Source organism: Necator americanus, chromosome III (genome assembly GCF_031761385.1).
Source record: "Necator americanus strain Aroian chromosome III, whole genome shotgun sequence".
In the NCBI taxonomy this organism is placed as follows: Eukaryota; Metazoa; Nematoda; class Chromadorea; order Rhabditida; family Ancylostomatidae; genus Necator; species Necator americanus.
Window position 1 is genome coordinate 14,138,850 of NC_087373.1, and position 24,768 is coordinate 14,163,617.

The following is a 24,768-nucleotide window of genomic DNA, read 5'->3' on the forward strand; positions in this document are numbered from 1 at the left end:
TAATTTTAACGTAGGTGGAGGAAAAGTTCTAGACTGACTGAAGAAGTTAAGAGAGAGTCATCGCGTAGACATCTACGGATTTCTGGCGGGATCACAGCCTAACCTAACACCTCGAGGGATCCTGTCTTCAAAACATAGAACTGAGTTTCTAGTTGTTGGGTCGAGGGAAAAGTTTTGCATAAAATTCCCTTTATTTCAAACATCCATCAATGTTTTTATTCTAATAAAATCTTGATCAATCAGAGGAGATTTTGACATGCTTGATGATGAATGTCCAACGATCCGCCTAGCTTTTCGATTTCTATGACCTCGCATTGTGACCGCTGGGAGTAAGTTTAGTGGGCGATTTTCAAGTTCCAGCTGGTAGTTCTTTCCACGAAGGCGTTTGATGCTCCAGAAAGGGAAACAAATAGTAGTTGGGAAGAGCCGGGTGAGAGAAGCAAAGCAGCATGGGAGAAAACCTCCCGTCCGATTTTGACGATCTTCAGCCAGGTCCGCTTGATACCATGAAAATGAGCGTTGTCGTGAAGGTAGACGGGCATTGTAACGCTCCGAGTTTTCCTGGCGAATAGCATCGTTGACCAACTTCTGTGGTAACGTACACATTAACATCCCATGTGGATAAGACAGTAAGGAAGGCAGCGCCGCGTATGGTTGACATTGGGTCCCAATTCTCAGTATCAACAGCGATGTATTCGCATTCTATCTCCTTGCCAGGAGAAGCAGCAATTTACAGAGAGTGATCCTTGACGCTTTGTCCGAGTCACGTAGTTTGTGCGATGACCATGTCGGGACAACGTTACTGTCACCAACATCATGAAGGTAGTGGACGAGGTTTTCTGGTCGCACTCAAGTGTAATCGTGAGTGCTGGAATTAGACTTCGGTTTCAAGGTATTGCGCAAAGTTCCTCTATCCAAGAGACGAGAGGGTTCAAATTGGAGTCGCTGTCCGAACCCTATTTCTTCTGGCTGAAAGCGTTGGCACCATGTCCTTCTTGAACGCTGCGGAAGTGTTCGCAGCGGCCGTAGTCAGACCATGGCGTTGTATGAACTCCTAGTAGAAGACCTGCAGAAGATTCTGCCAATCGAAATCATCGCTGCTTCTTGCTAAATAAATTACATGAATAATTATTAGTTTTATGAAAAATTCAAACGCAAGAGAGAAAATCACACGGAGAGCGAGAGAACTTCGGCATCGTATGGATTTCCACTTTCATCCATCCTCCTCGTAACACCTGCAGTGAAATCCTCGGAAAAATCCCAGCTGTTGTTGTTCTCCGTAAGATTTCGTTGGGTATAGTTGGACATTGTTTTTGATTTTAGGGTTCTGCGGTATCCCCATCTATAGCTCCTCCCAAAATCCTACGCACATCTGCAGGTCCTACAACGCGTTCCTTTACCAACTAGCAGCATACAGTGAAGTTAAAGGTCTTGGATTCCACTCGTGGATAGATAGTGTTAATGAGTAGCAGTGTTCCCTAGTGCAAGCGCGATTGTGCTCAACACGCTACAAACATCCAGAAAAGCGGCGTTGGAAACGGCCTTACGAACCGAATTCCGCTCCATTTTTCTGGATAATTAAAGGCATCAACCCACGAATCTGTGGTGCAGATTTCAGGTGGAGTGTTCTTATAAGGGATAGTAGATTATGTAGAGGAGGGTGATTCCGTCCATTTCTTCCTAATTGCCGTTAAAAACGGCTCGGAAGATGCGGCGCCGCACAAGGCTGGCGCGCTCCAGTCGAACTCTTTGTAGAAAATAGTGCCCGAAGCTGAAATATGTTAAATTTTAAGTGTTAAACATTCGAAAATCTTTACTACAAAAATACTTGAGCATCTTTTCTTTTCCTCCCACTCTTTTTCTATTCTTTAAGAACGCCCGAAGCCGTATCTTCCGAGCCGTTTCTTAGGCAATTAGAAAGAAATGGGCAGAATGACTCCCCTCCCCATAATCTACTATGGCGTATACGAATACTCCACCTGAAATCCGTACCTCAGATTACCTCAGATTCGTGGAGTGATGCCTTTAAGAGGAATTGAGCATGATCGTACTCATGCTCGTGAAATAACCACCAACCTCACACTCGTGAACGAACTCCAACCCTGTCGAAGCGTGGAGCAATCGCAACACCTTTACCTTTGTGGTGTGCTGCCTTTGAAGAGGCGCATGCGCTCTGCGGACGATTTGCATTCAGCCGACCTTTCCCCGGGCAAAACCTCGCACTTGTCCATTGAGGATCGCTCAGCCTTTGACACTTTTAATCCTTCAAATATTATTTGACGGCTAGAAAAATTGTTTTTTTTTCGGCGGGACCTCTCTCTCAATTAACTGAGAGAATTTCGTTCGGATTAGAAGACAAAATGTGGTTTAACTTCGAAATAAGTGGTATACATAGATGTGGTAGAGACATGAAAACCTAGAACTCTTGTCTGGGTTCGAGCTCTGGCTTCGGTCACACCTTAGAAAAGCCACTCAACACGTCAGAATCACGACAGACAATAGCCATTTTAGTGAAGTGAAAGAAAACAAAGGGAATAAAAAATAACACGTGGAAAACCTCCACGCAAAACAATTCCAATTCTTCGTTGTCGCTTCGTTTCTTAGGTCTTACTTGGAATAATGAATTATGAGCTTTGTTTTTACAAAATTTTTAACATTGTTAAATGAAGATTTCTTCTGGAGTTGGGTTTCTTTGGAACTTCCTGGTTTAAGCGCTTTTTAGAAGTTACGTAAATCAGGTCGTTTGTGGTCAGATTGATTTTATAGGAAGTTTTTCGTAGCCTCAGCTAAGGATGTAGTCACCTCTTTGTTCATGACCATGAAAAACAAATCTTCTTTTTCATATCTATAAAAAGAGATGGTCTTAATTCTAAAAAAGGTAAAATTTAAACCCAAAAATTGACATCACTCTCCCTCACCTCTAATGCTTAAACTCAAACGTCCGGAGAACTCAACTCTATCATAATCATTATTTTCAATGTTAGATAGCGCAAGTTTTAGAGTCACAGATGATTTATTGGAAGTTCTAACGAAAAATTTAAAAAAAAAACGAAGTATTTTATAAAGGATTTCTCACGCGACATATCGAAGAGAGATGAAGATGTTTTGGACTGTAACGATAAGGGATTTTTCCAGAAAAAAAGTGGAATTAAATTCCTACATTAAAATGATACTACTATTGATTGAATTACGATTAGTAAGTGGAGTTTACTCCTATCTTTTTGAAATATTCTATAGTTACCAAACATGAATCTTTACCTAGCTAGCCGCCGTCGTAATTGCACTATAATTTTCAAACAAAATAAAAGAAAAAATGATCGATATGCTGTTATTTCCTCTTTTACAAGTTCACTCAGACGCAAGAGCTTCGTTAGGCTGCTTGTAGTGTTTGTGGAAGCGAAGGTTTGAAGCGAGCGCGTCTTAGTCAACTGGTGAACAGTGGAATCGAAAAAATCGATTAATTGATCGATATTTCGCAGCGAAAAGTTCCCATTAATATGGTCCTCGTTCAAAAATATCTATTTGCAACATTTAGTCGAAATCGGTCAGTCCGCATGTACACATACAATCGTTTACATTCATACAAATTTTCTTTTTTGTATCTAGTTTACTTTTAAATGCTTAGAACACTTACTTTTTTCCCATAAAATAAAGAAATAATTCGTTAGTGTAGCAAAAAATCCCCAATAAGCTCTACAAGTTCCTAAAAATTCAGTGCAAGGATGCCGCATAGGCAGCGACTGGATATTAGTCATGTATCCAGCAGTCTCGTGCTTATGTCGCGTGAGGAGCTAAAAAAAATTTGGATTTTATGGCATAAAATATTTCATGTTTGGTCCTCGATAGTGCCCGAAAGTGGGAAAACAAAGAGGTATCGTCTGTATTTAAAACTCAATCGGTTTCTTTCCTAGATGTCCTTTTAAGACTCAACTTCGTAAAAATCGCCCAGTGGAAATATCAATTCTATCTTCACTTTTGGTCAGATTTGACCATCCACGATGAGCTGAGCATCTTCTCATCCTAATTCCTGTTCTTTTTCAGTAATTGCTGTTAGAGATCCTTATTTTTTCAGAACAACGCATAATTTTCTGGGAAATCTGTGATACTACCAGGAAAGCTTCAGTAAAGCTTCAGTAAATCGGATTGCCTTGAAAATTCAACTCAGTTGTGGAGCAGAACTAATCGATTTCTGCTTCATAGTACTCTCCGTCTTCTTCCGCTTCTGTGAGAGCAACACGAATAATTTTTAGTCTAAGCTTCTCTTTTGCCAGAAATTTCGGTAAGGTCTGTTGCCAGTTAGAACAGGGTACGCCTGTTGATATTGTTTTACTACTAATGCTTTTGCCTTAGAACGTTGATGAGGACCTAATAGGACCTTATTTTCAATGATTTGTTGCAATAGGTGAAGATCTGCTCATTTGCTGAGCCAACATTTGCAAAAGTGACAATTTTTCTGATTGTGATTTCTTTGAAGAACAATGGAGAATTTTTGAGAAGTGAAAATCTTTCAGTCCTCAATTAAGTGCGACCTAAAACTATCAAACAAAGTCCTTTCATCCAATTTCAGATGATTTTTAAACCATACTTCTTACATTTACATGGGTATATTTGTATTTATGATTTACATTCGAATATGTATATCTGCGATCTATCTTCCTTTTGTTATTTAGTGGGTGAAACTTCTCTGAAGAGCTGCACGGAGGCTCGCTAGTAGCTGAATATTACAAGAAAAGAGATTAAAACGGTGACGTTGCTATGACGCCACTAAACGAAACCATTTAGTTTACGGAAAATTTCCTAGGAAAATAAGGATACTGACGAACAGATTTGAAACGGTGCGGGATTTTTTTGTTATTTATTAGATGAACATCCTTCTCCACATAGAAAAGGGAGTATAAGAAATAAGAAATGAAGGTTTTTGTGTGATTGTTTGAGCCTTTCCTTTTTTATCTTCCCTCCTCTCTTTTTTAAGCTTTTGATATCTGATATTCTGGATTGGGTTGGAGATTTCTTTGAGGACGTTCAATAAGGAAAGAAGTGGAGGGTGTTAATCAAAGAAGAAATCTGTTAAAGTTCCCACTTTTGGTTAAAGATAGAACGGCTATGAGGCTGCTTATTTGAACTCCTTCTTCCTTTAAAAAAACGTTTAAAAAATGTGCCGTAACCTTGGCTTAAAGTTTTCCGTAAATTCCTTTCACTGTTGTTCACATGCCTTCCCATTGTCCTTTCACCTCACGTGATCCAAAATGAATTATTCGAATAATTATTCGCCAATTCGACGATAATTTTCCCGTTGGTCTCCTCCTCTTTTTTCGCTTAAAAATCGATGGTTCAGAGCGCTGTTCGGCACCGACACATCCACACCGCCACACTCTCGCACCTAAGCTCCGCCCACACCTGCCCGAGGCGAACAGTTGGCTGGCAGTGTTGCGCCAACGGACTCGTGTACGACAAGCCATCATCGTGTCTCCTGTGTTCGAGCGCTATTTCATCGGAAAACTTCCAGTCGTAGTTTGGAAATTCGTCTCAGGACCACCCACGCACCAGTATGGTCGCCTGATTACGGTTACAGGCTTGTTATTCGTCCAACTAGCGACATACTGTAATCATGCGGTTATCCAATTCTATTCTTATTCTGGCCACATATTCGTTAGTGGCATTAGCACAGGATGAGTAAGTTTTACCTCAGTTTTGAGAAATTTCTTTTGTTAATATATGAACTCTGGTTAGTCGCCCTCACCATGGACCCACTTCGGTCTGGAAAGGTTGTCACAACCCGAAAAAACTCGCCGACAACGGATTTTACTTGCAGAAAGTCACTGAAAATCTGGATCTAGTTAGTGTTATGACGCTGGTGCGTTGAGATCACTTCAAGATGTCGAAGAGATCATAAACCGATCCGGTCAGATCATCGAAGATCCCCGAGGCGGTTAAATCTGAAAAATCCGCCTGAGCAGTCGAATTTCGTTCCGGAGATATTTTAAAATAAAAACATACACTCGTGTTCCACGTTTTTGTGGAGAATTACCGAAAGATTCTAGAATCCTCGACCGATATGGGACCTAAGCAAAGAAGGGAGTAAATTTATTGCGACATTTTCGAATGAAATTCTTTTTCGATCCAAAGGAATGGTGTTTTTATGCTCTCTTATGCCAGCAAGAGCTATCGTTCTTGTGGTTTTCTCTTAATCTAAAAGTAGAAGGCAAATATTCTGAAGAGGAAGGCTAGGCTGCTTACTGGTCAGCTAGTTCTGCTATTAAATTGCTGTACGGCCTGAAAAGTTTTGTTGCGGAAGTTATTTGTCCGAAAAAAACAGATTCTCCGTCTTGTGAATGGAAAGTTTTGCAAAATTTTACTCGATTTAGCTTGATAATCTTTGTGAGTACCTTGGAAGTCTAACTGCTTTTAAATCCTCTTCGGCAGGATGCAGAATAAACAACGTGAAAATTTCTAACATTTCCATGCTTCGTGGTATTCTGGAGAAAATTGTAGAAAAAAGTGGTTAAATCGCTTCTCGTAATCTCGCAACATTCTGTGACTTGTGACTATGAATATGACTAGTAAAAATTTGGAGAAGAGTAAGTCGGAATAGAGAAATAAGTTTTAAAAATATAACTAAGCATAAGGGTTGCTCACCAAGAAGATCCCATCTTTCCTTGAAAAATTCTCTGGAAGAATCCTAGAACGAGGAAGACCACCACGACCATCATTCAACTTCTTCCATGAAATTTCTCCCTAAAGACTTTTGAGTGTACGAACATGTGGTTCTGCGCTTGCAAGACCTTGTCAGTGATTTTGAGAAGATTCACCAATGTTCTAATGAAAAATTGTGCTTTGTGGAATTTTGAATGGGAATTTGATGAAATTGTGCAACATGTTTCGTTTTATGTCCTTCGATGTTCGTAATATCACGTTTGTTTATTTTTTGGATTCTAACAGTAGAATTCATCGATGGTTTTCCAAAGAACAACTAGAAATTCTGTGAAACATAGTTAGTTCTTGCTAAAAGCCCACATTAATTGTCACTGACGTAAATTCGTACTTTTCACTTTGTTTTACGGATGAATAGAACCTTCTGGAGAATTCGCGGGCCATCAATTAACATGCGACTACCGAACGTAGGCAGCAGTTCTTAACTGCAACCAGGCTCCCTCCTGAAGTAGGAACACTTCTATCCATGTTATAAATGGTCAGCGCTCGAGACTAAACAGTTTTCAAATCGAATTTTGAGCGTGAATAGTTCGAGTCGGATCGAATCGAGTAATGAATGTCGAGAAATTTTATGTAACGGTTGAATGAGCTTTTTTAAATTTAATTTCTCCAATTTTCACTAACACTTCGTCCATTTTCTCGCATTTCAGATCTAAGGTAAAATCGTTTAATGGAGTAGAGCTAGGATTTATACTTTTTACTTTCTTTCCTCGTTTCGTAGGATGACATTTTTCTAATTAACGAATATTATATTAATTTACGAATTAACTAATTAATGACGAACCAATAATTTGTTGTTCTGGAACTGTGTTCGGGGATTCGAATCTCCTGTTGTGGGTAAGACGTGTGACACTAAGCATCGAGAATTCCGATTGCTGGGGTATTACTGGGGGGAGAAGAAATTCTCAGAATATCCATGAACGTGGTCAGGAGGAGAGGATAATTTAATGTCGTAGAAGTTTTTTTAAGGATGTCATAAAAATTTTTCACAAATCAGTTTGCACTACCTGCAATTAATTTTGGTGCCCTGAAAGCATTTAGAAGAAATATCCTCAAACAGTTATTTTTCTTTTGAAATTATCCTGGGAATGAAACATTCGGTAGAGGTAAACTGCTGTTGAATTGCAGAATTTATAGGAAATCAGAGGGAAGGAACGAATACAAGAGTTCTAAGGTTTTTGCAAAGAACTCTTACCTTACTTCTATCGGAGAAATTGTAGGATACAGTGGAAAAGTGATGGATTTTTTCCCTACTTCACAATCCTTTACAACTCGTTCCATCCAAAAACAATTCCTCCCATCCCCTTTCATTACTTCATGATGATATCGGATCGCAGGGCAAACATTCCGAGCATAAAAATGGCAAAAAAAGGACAAATTTCCGGAAAGGATGTGATAGATCTAAAATAAAAACTGCAACGCATTGCGTAAAGACGTACACAGCAGCTGAAACAATGGAATCTCCCCACTTCTGGAATTTCCATTTAATTTCCTCGGATTCTAAGAGCAGATTTTTCTTTGCACAGGTTACATGAGTGGAAGAAATTCCGCTAAACGATAATTTATTCATTTATAATATGTTATGAATAATCCTATTGTTACTTTCGCACCTCAAAAATTCTATCATTATTTATTTGTTCGTTTATTCATCTTCTTCAAAGAAACGCTAAAAAAAGAAGAAAAATCATTAGATCAAAGTCGAAAAAGGATTTCTGAGAGGGTTTTTTTTTGAAAATGGAAAAATCGACAGGCTCATGTTTTAGGAAAAAAGTCCTCGGCAATCAAGAAGCTATTTTTTTCGCTCTAAATAATTACTAAGAAAAGGTTTTACTTCGGTTTTACCTTTTTTTTCAGTCTCGAATACAAGTTTCTCAAAGTTTTGACCGATTTAAAGGATTGGAATTGAAGTGAAATATATAAATAAATATACAAAGGCAGTATTTTTTAGTGAGTTCTCCAGTATGAAAATAATCAGACGCCGCATAAATTGATGTGTTCTCCTGGATGTGTTATCAGGAAAGTTAGCCCTTTCCACTAGATCCACTAGGATTGAATAGAAAATCAACTAGAATTCTTTCTAGTGGATTTTCTTGTGTCCGTAGATTTCCCCTCTCTATTAACTTTACTGAAGTCCTCAGGGATTGAAAGGCAAGGACATTTGTACTTAACGTTTCCTTTCTTTTCGTCGTATTTGTGCACTCAAACATGAAAAATTTTTATTTTTAATTTCTTAAAAACTTAGAAATCTGCAACCATTTACTAAATCTTGGGGAAATTTAACTTATTAGTAAGTACAGCATAACAGAACCGATCCTTTTGAACCGCCTTTTTGATGTCCATGGCTCTGCCTCGGGGAATTTTTACTTCTGTCAACATACACATGCTGGTCTTTTTGTCTGAGTGTTCTCAATTCTGACAAAATCTTGATTTTTTCTTAACTTCATAAAAGCCCACAATTATTTATCAAATCCTAGGACAATTAGTTTTTTTAAACAACAAACAGCATTACTTTTTAAGTCGTATTGCTATTAATGAGCATTATTTCAACTGTACTGGGTACTTTTCGATCTTTGCTGCACTCTTTGCTGCGAAAAGGTCCATGTATTCCGGAAATTCGGCAAGATCACTAGTTTTGCTGTTTTCTAACAAAACGTTCGTTAAGAAGTTGCATTTGAATGAATCAGAAGCGTTGAGTTTCATGGATGAGAACCAACCAACGAATCTCTTTGACCTGGAACGTTGTACGCCTACATTTTACAAACAACGGAGGACAGACTGCCGCTTCACACGGCTCTCATTGGCATCCCTTGCAAAAATTAACCCTGAGGATTTCTAAAATCAAGTAAAAATAACTTTGAAAAGAGAAACCAAGAGATTTTTCCATAATCTGATTTGATAGAGTGCTGCGATTTGAAATAAGTGTGGGAGTACGGTATTTATTTAAATGTTCCCGTGAACATTTCATTTAAACCTCATTTTGGGATCAGGTAACGTGAATATTTTCTAAGGACATGGATTACACGGGCAGAAAAACCGAGACAGATGACGGGAGTGACGGGGAGATAAATTGACGATCTTCCCGTCAAACTGACATCCAGAGAAATTTACATCTATTTTCACCTTATTGGGAAATGCTAAATGAATGTCTTTCGCTTATGCTCCTATAACGAATCTGAATACTGCGAAAAAAAAAACTTCTTTCAGTGATCTGGTGGTGGATACCACACAATTATCGCATGTATTGGATAGGTTGACAAATAAGACCATATACGATAAGCGGCTACGACCACGGTGAGTGTGATCTGCTTCTTTTTTCTGTTTTTTCGCAAAAATGATTCGAATCTGTTCTGTGAAAGGCGGTATTTGACTCTTTTGAGTTTTTTTTAAAACCTTCTGATTGAATACCTCTAAACAACAACTTTTATCATTGTTTTATCACTTTCTAACTTAAAAATCACTGGTCCTGGAATTATTCCAATTATTTTTTTTCGTTTCAAAGTCCTTCTTAAAACATTTTTCTCTGTAACTTTCTTTTCTTTCCCTCTTCTTAATGAAATTAACTTAATAAATCTTTATAAAATTTATAAATTTATAAAACCGAAATTAATAGAATGAGTCCTCTATCTATTTTATGCTAGGAGTTATTTCTGGTCGTAACCTCAGTGGTATAGAGAATAGAGTTATGAGAAGGCATAATGTAAGAAAAAGACCGCCAGGCGGATTGCTGGGAATTTTTGTAATCCAAGGTGTTGGTCTTTTTTCAGCGCTATAATGTGGTTGCCAGAAGGGGTTTAATAATCTGGACCAAAGGTGAATGTTCCTCGTTGAAGAATAATTAGGAAAAAAACGTGCAATATTCTATGGTATGGTTTCTCGAGTTCCAGGAATTCTTACTTCTCATTATTTTTCCTCATTTCTCCCATCTCCTAGGAGAGGTGGAGTGAAGTCGCAGTTGTTCTCGCCGCATGTTATTTCGTGCTAATTCGTTTTATTATTCGTTTATTCTATTATTTATTTATTATTCATTTATGTTTTTGAATTTTTTAACTTCGGTCTTCACTTCTGTACTTCTTCTGGAATGTTCTGCTGCAGAAAAAAGTGATTTCTAGAGGTTGAAATCGCTTAGAGGACTGACAGAGGTTTCAATGATTTTATTTTTCGAGCGGAATTTGTAGAAAATGTCATCAAAACACATTACCCACAATTCAATTGATGTTGAAAGATCCGTTTCCGGTCTCTGAATTTTTTTTTCCGTTCTATAAATGCGAGATAACAGGAATAGAAAGTAAGCTCATAAGGTTGTAGCAATCGTCGTCGAAATTGCCCCTGGGCTCCTTCCTTGTTTACGGATAGTCACAGAAAAGGATGACTATTTCTCTTATTTCAGAATTTTATCCATATTCTGCGCTGCTTCATCGTCCACATCATAGAACAATTTTTTTCATCGTATCTCTAGTTTTTGCCTCTTTTGTTCCCTCTAACTCGTTTCAAATTTAAGCGAATTTTTTCATTAGCGCTTTTGTAGAAGAATTTTAACATTTACTGCACTGCAAAGCCCTCCATCGTTCATTCTGTCTATGGATATCTGCTTCAACAGGAATTGCGTCCATATATTATTGACTAGAACGTCGTCAACGTTAACGATCCGGCTGTCGATCAGAACTACGAACCGTGTAATTTGAAACCGTCACTCATCTCGACACAGCCTCCGGGCATTTCATGTCTCTTCTTCTCACACCTTTAGGTGGCAGTAAATATGACAACTCCACCTCTTCCTCCCCCCAGGGATGTGTTTTGACGAACGTTTTCTATCGAGGATCGCAATATTATTACGGCAACGGGGTGATGAGATGCTTGCGAAAATATACATGACTTGAGATCAGCAGGAAGGGGTTTCCTTTATGTAGCACTGCACATAATCCAGTGAATTTAAATGCTTAAGATGTATTCATTTTTTTAGAAAACATTCTAAACTTTTGTGAGAGAAAGTAACCATAAAATTATTTGAATTGCTCATCGAATTATTTAAAGAATTAAAATAACATTTAAATCGTCTTTACGTAGATATTTGCACCAAAAAGTATGACAGAAAAGTCATTACAGGTGAAAAGGGAAAAAAGACTGCTGCAAAAAAAAGAGTTATCAGAATGGAACATTCTCGAAAACTTACTGCTAGTCTTGGTACAGTTTTTTTTTCGAGTATGATATACACAGGAATTAATTCTTTCGATTTCTTTTCAGCTAGAAATACTAGTACGCAGAAAATTCCATCCCTTTCTCGCCCGGTCGCTGAGAGCGTGCGAACATGTTCGTAAGTGTAGTAGTTTCAGCGAGATTTCCGTTGGCAGAAACAACCAGTGGACGAAAATACTCCGACACTCCTTTATTATTACTTCAGGGATTCGATTAGTGCTCGGCTATAAGCGATTGTTAAAATATAATTGTGCCCTACTTTTGCACACAGTTTTGCGAAACTTTATCTGGCGCACTTTTGTGTGATTTTATGAAATCAGCTTCTGAAATGTGCGAAAGTTCTAACGATCACCTGCTTTGCTATCATAATTATTTGTCTATTTGTTTGCTTGTTTATTCGAACAAACAAGCAAACAAATAGACAAATAATTAGGGTAGCAAAAGATCCGTCAGAAGATCTGTCTTGACGAACTACAACTGCCCATTTTATTTTCTATCAAACTGCTATGAAGGACGAAAGAATATTCGGCCAGCGGTGCGTAACCGAACGTTCAATCACGAGCACATTGCTGCGAGGCCACAATCTGCTGCTAACTCGCACCAATTGAACCATCAGCACACAAGAAAATTCCCGTAATGCCACAGATTTTCTGCTGCTTTCTGGAAAACTCTGAGAAGCTCTGACGCAGAAGAAAAAAAGAGGAATTTATGACCTTTTTGATCTTGTCGGCGGGCTGAGCTGAGGGAAGGGAACAGAAATGAAAAGTCATTTGTTATGTCCTCATCCTCTACCTCAAAAAGCATTAAATGTCAATCAAAGCCCGTTGAACAGCATTTCGCTCTCTTTAAAAATGAAAAACATCACGGATTCAGAGGTGAACGGTTTGGCAAGGTAGAAGTTTTTGGGGAAACGTCAGGAGCTTCACAGGATTTCACAAAAATCCAAAACATTCTATTACAGATATGGTGAAAAGCCGGTCGATGTAGGTATTACGATTCATGTCTCCTCGATTAGTGCCGTTTCTGAAGTGGATATGGTGAGTTCCGAGAGAGGTTTCTGCGGAATTTTCTGTCGCTAGCTGTTCGATTGTTTATACGTTATGTATATTTGTGGGATCGTTTCTCGTAGAGCCGCTACACGGATTGATCGAACACATTTTCGCTATCAATTTATCATTGTCGTAAGCATAGGCGAACACTTGCTGACGCACGTTTTTTACGTTCTCCTCGATCCGCGCTCACATGCACACTCTAATCCACACAGACACACATCTAACGATGCTATGGATGAATTGATTGGGAATTGGGAAATGAGTTTTCTGACGAGAAAATTTGATGTAATTTTACTTTTTCGAGATAATCATTACCAATTCGAGCTCTTCACTTGTTTTTTGCTTTCTAGGCAAGAAGCGAGCCAATATTCGTTAATTCTATGCATAAATCCATCTAATTTCGCTCTCATATCCATTATATAATCACTTCCGGAACAGGGTTTTGGATGGGGTCCTTCAAAGAAAACCTATTCGTCGTGGAACAAACAAGGAAGCCCCATCAATCCTATAAGAATGAACGTAGACACTGGTTTTTTGAAGAGTTTCAGGAATTTTCCCGTATCTCAAGTGCTTTTCGAAGATAGGCGACGATTTTTTATCTGAACTCGGAGTTTGTGAATTCGAAACTCATGTTCAAGCTCAGATTACCTAAGATGAAAAAGAGTTGTGTGCAATTTTTGTGTTGCCAACTCTCGAATTTCTCTTTGATGTCGCAAAAACATGAAAATTTATATGTGGGAGCGTGACGTGCGTTCGAGATCAGAAAAATGGAGAAACTTTTCCGTGCCAAACGAAATGATCATCTTCTGCAATGCTCTCCTGATAAAAGTGTTTTATCCGAGAAAATGAATGCCAAAGTGAATTTTTTTCTTTCATGTAAGAAGAACACTAATAAATCACCATCTCTTTCGAAAAATTTCCCCTATTAAGGAATTTTTAATTTTTTTTTTCAAAAACGTTCGCTTAGGTAAGGGAAAAACTACAATTTTTCTCAATAACTTAACGTCCTTCCTGCTATCTATTCTTGGATTGTTTCATGATCTGGCTACTTCAAATATGCAATTGTCCCCAGAAGAATACGCATAAATGGAAAATTTCCTGGATTTGATCAAGGTTTTCTGGTTAAATTCATAAAATTTGTGGAACAAAATTTAAATAACCGAACAAATATTTATAAATAAACGTTCTCTTAATTGGTAAGCGTAAGGGACAACTTACTTTATCTGCAAAACTCAAAGAAAAGCGCTGGAAAGCTAAGGAAAAATGAGAAAGAATTGATTAAAGTGTAGAGAAGTGATTCAGCAAAGGCGAAAAGAATGGTAGAATAATTTTCTTTTCAGGATTTCACCCTAGATATCTATATGCGACAAACGTGGCAAGATCCGAGGTTAGCGTTTGGAACGTTGGACCTTGGTATGTCAAAGAAGATCACTTCACTTACAGTAAGTCTTGTCAGATATTTTACATTGTAGCTACAGTAATCGGTGCACAGATTCAAATTCGTGGACATTATCTAAAGGTTGCTAACAGTAGCGAGGAAAAAACAATAATCACTTTTTTACAGCAGAAAATTCCAGAAGTGTAAAATTAGCAAGAGAAACCTTGGATAAAAATAAGAATGGAGCAAACAGAAATGCGAAGAGTCAGTTTCTACAAGTCACAGGAAAAATATTGCAGAATTTTTTTTTGCTTTTCACAATTATTACAAGGACATAGAGGGTAGAGTTAGTGGTTAGTCCAAATCCAGACTGACTCAGGAGTCAACCTTCAGTGTAGAACTCAATTACCCTCTCTTTTTCTTATTTGATAGTTTCTCCTATCTCCAACCTCCTGCTACTAATTGAATTCACGACCAGAACTTCCCGGATTTAACTAGAAAGTTCTCACTGTTATAGTGTTGAAAAAAACCTATTTTCCGGGCCACATCTAACTGTATGCGTGTACAGTAACTCAAGAATTACTGTAGTGCATATAGCCATCCCTCGTAGTGGAATTATGGAATGTGGAAAATACTATGGAATTGCCAGATGAAAACTCGAATTTGTTCCTCCAGATTGTGCATAATGTGATTCGTGCAACCCAAATCTATCGATACAATAATTTGCATGCCTTTTAAAATAGGCTGACGGGCTGAAATTAAATTTAATATTTTACTGAATTGTAATATCCATGCTATAGCGGAAAAAAATGTCAATCGACTATCGCCCGGCAGCTCTTCGTTGCAAGATTTGCAAATTTGCACATCTTTGGCAGCAGAATCATGTGAGCCCCTGAACTTCAGGAATTTCTGTCTCTGAGACGTTACAGAACTAGTTTGTTGTGATAATTATTCAGCAGAAATTTATTTCAGTTGAGATGATTTTGTTTACAAACGGAAATTATGGCCGTAATTTTCATTCTAGAAGAAGGAGTTTATGGGAACTCTGATGAATCCATGATCGACCTCAAACTGGAAATTTGAGTTTCGTTTGACTCTGATGGAATTTTAGTGTTTCCTGAAAATTCTATTTGTGGAATTTTCTTCTTTTTTCCTGAGAATTACATAGTGGCACCCCTATGCACCCATGTAGGGCATATAAACTGACCTCATGCACTGACGTCAAGCTCTAAGCGGAAATTTGATTTGAATACTGAACATCTACGCTGAGATATTCAAACAAATGTGCGTACGTGATGACAAGAACGTGAAATAGGGACAAAAGCATGAAGATCATTTTTGGGATGACGATTTCTTGGAGGAAATTCTCAGAATCTCAAAATTCAAGAGAAAATTCAAGTTTTTTTTTTGTTCGAATTTCAGGTTGGTGTGGACTATTTGGATAGGCTATGGAAACCGGACACATTTTTTCCAAATGAGAAGAAGTCGTTCTTTCATGTTGCCACCACGCATAACTCATTCCTACGAATAGACAGCGATGGCACAGTTTTCACCAGTCAACGGTAAGAATTCCTGAACTCAAATTATATCACAATGTGTGCAATTGCAGAATTTGACTGAGTGAAGAGAAGCGTTAGTAAGAAGTTGGTTTTTTTTTCTTCTTGCGATTATAAACATGGTTTTCGCGTTTATCAGTATCGGTCCCGCTGATCCTGCAGAATATCTTCTTCCTGATGTTTATTCACTGGAAATCCGGGATGATCAAGTAGTTCTCCAGAATCTTCGCAAGAGAAATTGTAGAGATTGGGGATCGTCAGTTCATAGCTGATCGTCTGATTTATTTGGCATCAATAGATTTTATATGACTGCATGAGAATGAATGTGGGAAATTGTGTGGGCGTTTAGAGACAGTGTTCGGTGAGATTTTCGGTGTCGGATACCCTTTTACCCTCAACAGATAGGTTTGTTTCAGGATGTAAATAACAAAAAGATTTCCTAGAAATGTAGAAGTCACAGGCATTACTTCATTAACACAAGCGACGAAAGACTTTATGTGCTCTCATCAGATCACTGTAAAGGATTGCCTCGTTGGATATATTGATGCATCAAGTGGTCCTGATGCCTTTAGTTCCTAACCATGTAGGAGATACTTCGCGTTTTCACTACGCGATACCTGTAAACTACGTCCTAGAAGCCTACGGGTACCTGAAGGGAACGCCACCGAAATGCAAAACCGAACGTTTTTTTGGAGACTGTCTCTGAATGAAATAAGAAATTTTTAAATGAAATCGATCAAAGGGAGTTTTATGGTAGCATGACCGTATTTTTAAATTTATGATTCACGGTAAAGAAGCAAATTTGCAATATTCGCCCCTTCTCCTAGAGGTGAGGAATTAACTGCAGACGTAAGAGGAGCTAAATGCACTGTACACTCTACCAACGTAACCTCACGATTCTTGAGAGTTAATCGTCGATCGTTTATCGATTTTCCCTCAAGTACCGGAAATGCTGGCGCCTCTGCGTATGATGTCGACCGTAGAGATCTGACTAAAAGGTGAAGATGTTCGACAACCGTCGACGTTTTGTCAAAGCTGAAATTCCTAGAAACTGAACATAACTGTCTTCAAAGACTCTTTCATAAGACGTTCCCAGATTTACCAGTGCTATTGGTGTCTATTTCTTTCCATTTAAAAAAAGAAGAATTGAGAATGAACTATTCGTTTTCGAAAAATTTACAATTTCACTTTGATTTCTGAATAAAAATTGCTACCAATTGATATTTCTCCTGAAAGCTGAATTTCTGCAGAATCTGAGCTCTGGAATTCCTGGTAGAGTTTTCCGAGAAATAAGAAAGGACCGAACTTGGATCTTGTCTCTCTAGCATTCTTCAAATCCCTGTTGCTAGAACAGTCGTGAATTACTTAGAAAGGGAAAATTTTCAGTTGCTTGTGAAAGTTGTTACGTATCGGAGCTGTTCTTTATCTTAGATTATCGGAGTTGAAACGGTTTTTTTTTTGCATTTTTTTCTCTTTGAGTGGGAATTTGCGGTTCAGTCAAGGACTTGGAACAGTTCTTTTTCATTCACTGTGTTTTTTTTTAAATTGTCTTTTCATGTTTACCTCTATTTATTTATTATTTATTTTGCTCAACCGTACTCATATCTAATCATATTTTGAATCAATATCGGTTGGTCTTTTCTTCCTGTGGACGTCTTAGTGGCAAAGAAATAGTTTTGAACGCATTACGTGAGGATCATTGCACTCATTGCATGATGTTGTTGTTGATCGTTGTTTACCTCCTGAGAGAAGGGTAATGAGGCCAACGAAAGCAAACGACTCCAGTTACGAACCGCGTCAGTCGTCATTTAATCTCTCCGCGACTCACATCACTAAATAGCTTTGTGATGAGCGCCAAAAGGATTGCGCAGATTTAAGTCGGCCGAAGGGTTTTCCGGGAACGAAACCACAATCGCTCGTATAGATGAAGTGAATGATGGCCGCTTTACGGAAAGCGAAGCGGACGAGTTTGCTCGAAGTCCTCAGGCAGCGCTATCAGTCCAGCTCCACAACGGCTCTATCTTAATTCAGCCGCATTCCCGATAGCGGAAGTAGACATCGGTTGGAGATTACTGCTATATCGGTGCGGTTTCGTATGCGGTTTGAGATGGGGGACTCAGAAAAAACTCAGAATGTAGCCGAGTTTTGAGAGGGTTGAACTGTCTCCTTCCACAAAAAAGCGCCGCTGCCATTTATAGTTACCAGATGCACTGCAGAACGACTTTATTGTAAATGTTACTAATTTTTCAAAGATTTTTTCATGATAAAAGATTGCAAAAAAAGCGAAGAAAGTTCATCCAAAATTTTTTCCTGGAAACATAAGAAGCATTTTGTTTTAGTTGATAGTTGATTTTTACTTTAAGTATAATAATCAACAAGTTGATCATAACTTATAATTATAATAGTACTTTGTAAGTATAATTAATTATAAGAGAGTAGCCGTTGGTTCTGATTTTACGCAAGTTTTTTTCTTTGTTCAATGTTTGGTACAGCTTCTGCTATATTCCTTTCAATAAAGAGGTCTAAAAAATCTGGATTTTTTAGTTGGAATTTAAGAATTTGGCTACAACAAACCACTGGGATCCTAATTTCTTCCTCCTAACAAAATCATAGAGCCAACAAAATCAGAATCACAAAAAAATTGTTTGAAGATTCAAACAGAGAGCATTGCCTGTTTGACGAAATGACTGGTGTGGATTTGGTGGCGTGGATACTGCCACCTTCATAGTTTTCACAAAATGTGCTCCAAACGTCACTCATCAAGCGCGAGAAGTTCAAATACGGTTTTTTTGTCTGACTGATCTGATGCGACGTACTTTTAGACTCACTGTCACGGCAACGTGTCCGATGAAGTTACAACTGTTCCCGATGGATTCGCAACGATGCAAACTTGAGATTGAAAGTTGTGAGTCCGTTGTTTCCGCACATTTCTCTAAGGACTGCAGCTTCTCGTCCGCTACTCTCTACAGTAATCCCGGCGGGAAACTGTCGGTCCGAGGATTTTTTAAGCGTGTTCATACAGTAGTTGAAAGAGTAGAGTAGCAGTGTGTAGACGTGTACAGTACATAAACATCAAATCATCGTATATGATGAAAAAAGTTGATACAGGTTGCACCAGGTCTAATAGGTATACAAATTGTCAGATTTTCTTCCCTTCCCACCACCCCCACACCCATCCCACAATCGTCCCCGTTAATCAGGTTTTAGCCTATTGTATATTCATCCGCGCAACGTCACGATACGGTATTCGCAACTCGTCGATACAGTAACCGTCGAAAGAGGTGAAGATTTACGAATGTCGTAACATATCCTCAAAATAACGCTGTTGTGTGCTCGCTAATGCTTGATCTGTTGCATGTGTAACCATAGCATGATTATGGCGATTGCTTATTTTTCTTTTCGCTTTTCTATTCACGAAGCCGACTGCGTTACTTGTGGGTCCTATCGAAAAATTTCTCTGAAATAAATTTGGTGACCGGACCCGCAAGATCGCACGGTGTTTTCGACGCGATGCGTGCACGCGTCGCCTTCCAGACGGCTACAGTATCCTCGACATAAACTACGTGTTCGCATCGGAGAAGTCGGTGACGAGGTCGGAGTTTGAATTGCCACAGTTCGTGTTGGTGGATGTGAAGATCAGCAATAGAACGGAGGTGCTTAGCTCAGGTGGGAGAATTTGACATTTTTCAGGGATTTTTTTCATAAATTTCAAGAGTTACAAAGTTGTTTGAACAGAAATTAATGACAAGATTATTTAATTATCAGAAGTTAGGTGACCACCCGATACTGCATCTGATTTAAAAAACTTGTTTATTTATTTATTATCAGCGCTATATAACTATTCTGTTGAAAAAACTGTTAATTTCTGACATCTTCAAAATTACAAAAATTTACAGTTACTTAAAGGCATCATCCCACGAATCTGGAGAGGTAGGGGTTTCAGATGGGTTATGGCCATACGGGTCGTAGATTATGGATAGGAGGGTGATTCCGTCCATTTCTTCCTAATTGTCGTAAAAAAACGGCCCGGAAGATGCGGCTTCGAGCGTTCCGGTGCGCTATTTTCCACAACGAGTTCGATTGGAGCGCGCCAGCCTTGTGTACACGTGCATACGCCGCATCTTCCGGGCAGTTTTTCACGGCAATTAGGAAGAAATGGACGGAATCACCCCTCTCCATAATCTACGATCCCGTATACGAGTACTCCATCAAGAGGCGAAGAATAGTAACCAATTCATCATCGGTATCTCCGCTTTTATGGTTAATTTCTTTTAGAGAAATGAGTGTTGCTTTTTTTCTGTAGACTTTTTATATCCTACCAAGTATGTGAATAGTTTCCAATGAATACCAGCGGTCATTCCTCCTACATTCTTTACGTAGGAGTCGAACAGTCTCGTATCCTCATCGAGTTCATATCATTGCACTCGGAACCTATTCCTTTCATGCCCTCATCCTATGTTAGTCCGGTCGCACCATCCTTGTTTTTCTGATGACATCGTCCTTGTAACGCCAGACAGGCTGAACGAATTTGACAAAATATGTAGTAGGATCGGTCTTCACTGAATCTGGTGAACACGATGTTCATGGAAAACATGAGCTTCCGTTACCGCGTTCACATTCAGTGGAAGGATTAGATCCAATTGCTGGACCTGCATATCTCTGGTTCGGATTGGGCTGAGCAATCCTAGATGTAGCAGAAATGTATTTATTTTTTCTTGTTATGCCAATGAGGTTCAGATGAAACGTTATTATTGGCCTGATGTCTTGACAAACTCGTCTTTATCAAAGGCCTGAAAATGGTTCGAGGTCATTGATGCCGTGCAGATCCCATCAAACTCCTCCTCTCTCCTTGCCAAGCCTCGATATGTAACAGAAATATTTTTCACATTTTCCTAGGCGCTACATTTAGAGGTTTAAAGGGACCAAGATATTTAAACTGGTGAACACTCCGAAGTTCGATTCGGTTGGTGAAAGTACGGACGAGATCTAGGCGGTGCAGTTTTATGTCGCTTCACCTCAAGCAGCTGTTCCACATGTACCATGGCATGGCGTTTACTGCCTTCGCAACCTCGGCACTCCGTTAGCAACCAGCGAATTCTTTCCATGCACAATTGCTAGCGTTGAGGTGAAAGAAAAACACGGTTTGCACTTTCACTAATCGAAAAATGCCTCAACGAATTTTGAGCGAGTTGTGAACAGCAAAGGCGATCGTAAAAAACCTCGGATTGTCAGCGAAGGTGACACAACGAGAATGAAATGAATCCATGGTTCAGAGAGGAACTTTACACAATGCTTAGGCGACCGAAGCCCTTTACCTTAAAAAAAGTGTTCTGTGGAGGATATGAATCCGAGCAACAAACGGCTACTGTAGTTGTTCGACGATGATTGGTTGACAGTTATGTCACCCACCCACATTCTCTCGAAAAAAAAAATCGCTGAGCAACAATGACTGACTGATGATTATGCGGGCTCAAACAACCGCCTGTTATGATTGATTAAAAGTTGATATCGTTTAAAAGTGACTTTTTGACAAGGACTAGACCTTCAACGAGGAGACGCTAGCGCAAATTACAAAAAAAAAACCTAACGTTCACGAAAAAAACTTGGGAACTCGGGAACTCTCCAACATCGTACGAGTTTTCCCCTGAGTCATTTTCTTGACAGTTAGCATCTTTATGGTACATAATAAGCAGCATAACTGTTATTTTTGTCGAAAATAAAACGGACTATTTAAATGTGGATTTTAGAATTTAAGTGGGTTTAGTTCCTTTCACCCTTTGTCGGATATTTGCATAGAAGTCAGCTGACGCAAAAAAATCCGTATGTTCTTTTTAAAAGTCTCTCTTTATCATGCCTTCGAATATGTCTTTCAATAGATTAAATAAATAAATGAATCAAAAGTTATAAATTTAATTATAAATTATCGCTGCCCTCCAACAATGACGTGCTAATGACTTCAATACGAAGGAAACAATTTCTCTAAATGTTTTCCAATTGCGGTGGATTGGAATTTGTGGTGTTCACCACGAATGCTATCTTTTCGATCACAGAGGCTTTCGCTTTGTTTTTCGTTTTGTATTTTCAACTTGAAGATTTTCACTTAGTCTCGAAGGCGAATGCTCATTTTTCTGCAATGAACCAACATATTACAGTGGTCTTAAAACTTCGGCTCATCTTTGTTATCGCGTTTAAGAACTGGCTTCAAGGAAAATACAGAATAGTTCAAAACATTGGAGATGATCCGATATTCCACAGTACTTCCATAGAATGCGCAAAATTCGTGCTATATTCGTAATGGGTACTTGAAGTCCGGATAGTCCTCAGCAAAATTCATCCTTTTTTCTCAGATACGGGCTTAGAATTAGAATCGCTACTCTATGTAGTACACTAAATCTAGCTCGCAAGTGTTTTTTCTTTTCATGAAAGTTAACTTTATTTTAATTAAATGATCCTAATTTTTATTTGATGCCTCTTGGGTTACATGGTAGAGAATTAGCAAGTTTCTACTTGTATGTATGGTGGTTCTATATAAAACTTCCTATAACGTAACCAAATCACAGGTTTTGTATTTTCTTTTTTTATTTTCATATGAAATCGGAGATTCTTTACTAGATCCTTATTTTTCTTAAGAATCATATGTTATTTAGCTTCCGTGTACGTTAACAATTATTTTTTAGAAACTTTATTGGGTTATTTTTTGTCTACCCTCGTCTGAACTAAATTAACAATCAACTAAAGAATTAATTGGACGATTTCCAGGTTTTCTTAAGGAAACTGAAATTTTTCAGGAGAATATTCACGTCTTGTCAGCTATTTCCTCTTCAAACGGAATATTGGTTTCTATATCATACAAATTTATCTTCCGTCCATACTGATCGTCGTTATTTCATGGGTTCGTTTTATATGAATATACATAAATTATTTTGTAGTCTCGACCTTTTCAAATCAGTGATATTATTTTTTACGTAACTAATCGACAAATGCATTATGCACGTTAAAATGTTGATTTCTTAAGGATTTTCTGCAAAAATATCAAGAATTGTTTTAATTTTAGGTCTCATTCTGGCTGAGTAGAGACGCGACACCCGCACGGGTTGCACTAGGAGTAACCACTGTGTTGACTATGACCACATTGATGACCACCACTAATGTAAGCTCTACTCTTTCTCCTAATTGTTGTTTTTTTTTCCTTCGACAGCTCCAGTTGAGTCAAAATTATTACGGCTACCGTAAGCTGTCGCAAAGCAACCAGCCCGGTACCCATTAAAAAGCTGACATGGCAAAAGTGCCGTGGTTTCTAAGCGGTAGATCTTTTTCCATCGGCGCTGGTTTTTTCCTGCTCCATTATTTTCTCTTTGTTGCCAAAGAATGATGTCATTGAATGGACGTTCATCATCCTTAGCCGATTCATTTGCATTCTCTCTTTTTTTCATTTTACCTTGAGAAATCTGGTGGTATAAGATGTTTTCAAAATATTTCAGGGGTCATTTATGTATTCTGAACAGCTAAAATTGTTTTAACTCTTTAATAGTCACGAATATCCTACATGCTACGTACGCTACAAATATTTAAACTTATTCTTGAATTAATTAGAAGTTACTCAGCAAAATAACAGTAGGAATAATGACAAAGTTTGCCCAAATACAAATTTTCTTTTTTTTTTTGGTCACAAAATGTAAAGTTATTTGGTATTTGTTGCATCCATTGATGGTTTTTGTATTTTTGAGGAACCGACGTTTGGTTAGATTAATGAAGATTAATGAAAATCTTGAAAAACTGTAGGACTACCTAGTTATGGGAGACTGTATATAAATTTTAGTAGCAATATTTTCAGAAGTAAATCACATCACTGGCAATAATAATGGTTTTTTGATCACGACTTAGGCGCTTAAAAGTTTTTTCTTTAATTTCTGTTCCATAATGTTGGAAATATTCATGATATACAGTGGGATAATGTGGGATAATGGCAGTGGGGGAGTAGCAGTGGGATAATGTAATAATAGGATAGTAGAACTAACAAACGAACGAAAAAACTTTCCTAATGATGTAATTAACATAAAGACGATCATTACGGTACCATAGTGTAGTACTGTATTAAATGAAGCCTCTATCGATATCATTAGGACGTAATTCACAGAAGAAAAATCGATATGTCGACTTGAGGTTTACGGTAATGTCGTTGACGACCCCTATCATCGTCAATTTATATATATATATATATATATATATATATATATATATATATATATATATATATATACTCTAGAATGTAAAAGTTCTCTATTTGTGCAATTACGTAATTTATAAAAATAAAGATTAATATAAGATTATAAGGAGATGTTGATGACTTTAAGTGCCTTCTTTATAATACTGATAATCTCTTTAAAAAAAAAACTAAAACAAATAAAGTAGAAATTACTTGTTATAAATTATTTCTCTCGAATTATACTTTTTCTTTCAGTCTGCCATGCCAAAAGTATCCTATGTGAAGAGTATTGACATCTTTTTAGGTGAGTTCACAATTTTCATTCGATTTCATTTTCATTTTCATTTTCATTCCGCTTGCAGATAGATAGTTTTTGAAGAGCATGTCATTTGCTGCATACGCTGGTGACGCTTTGTTCATACTAGCTATATTTATTTAAAAGGATAAAGTCACTGGCGTAACAATCCGCGTGGGATGCGCCAACGCGTTTTCACGGCAATTCGTAATCTTTGAGGTTTTGGAACGCGTTTTGGTGTTGTGCTGTGCTTCTATCCTCCCAGACAAGTCTGGTACCAATTTATCGATCGCAAAGGGTTGAAAGGCTTGGTTTACACTAGGGCGGCTTCGAACCCTCGACTCTGTGGCTACAACAGACCTCTAACCGACTGCGCC

The 24,768-nt window shown here is 38.1% G+C and overlaps 1 protein-coding gene across 1 annotated transcript; it reads left to right on the forward strand.

Annotated features, from left to right (window-relative positions):
* Window positions 1-5,608: 5,608 nt before the first annotated feature.
* RB195_009543 (uncharacterized protein) lies at window positions 5,609-24,466 on the forward strand (the record flags this gene model as incomplete). Its single annotated transcript, XM_064190132.1, has 7 exons — window positions 5,609-5,673; window positions 9,916-10,002; window positions 12,866-12,941; window positions 14,297-14,398; window positions 15,757-15,896; window positions 18,713-18,795; window positions 19,425-19,570. 7 exons carry the CDS (start codon window positions 5,609-5,611, stop codon window positions 19,568-19,570), a joined length of 699 nt encoding a protein of 232 aa, XP_064047715.1.
* Between the last annotated feature and the right edge of the window lie 302 nt (window positions 24,467-24,768).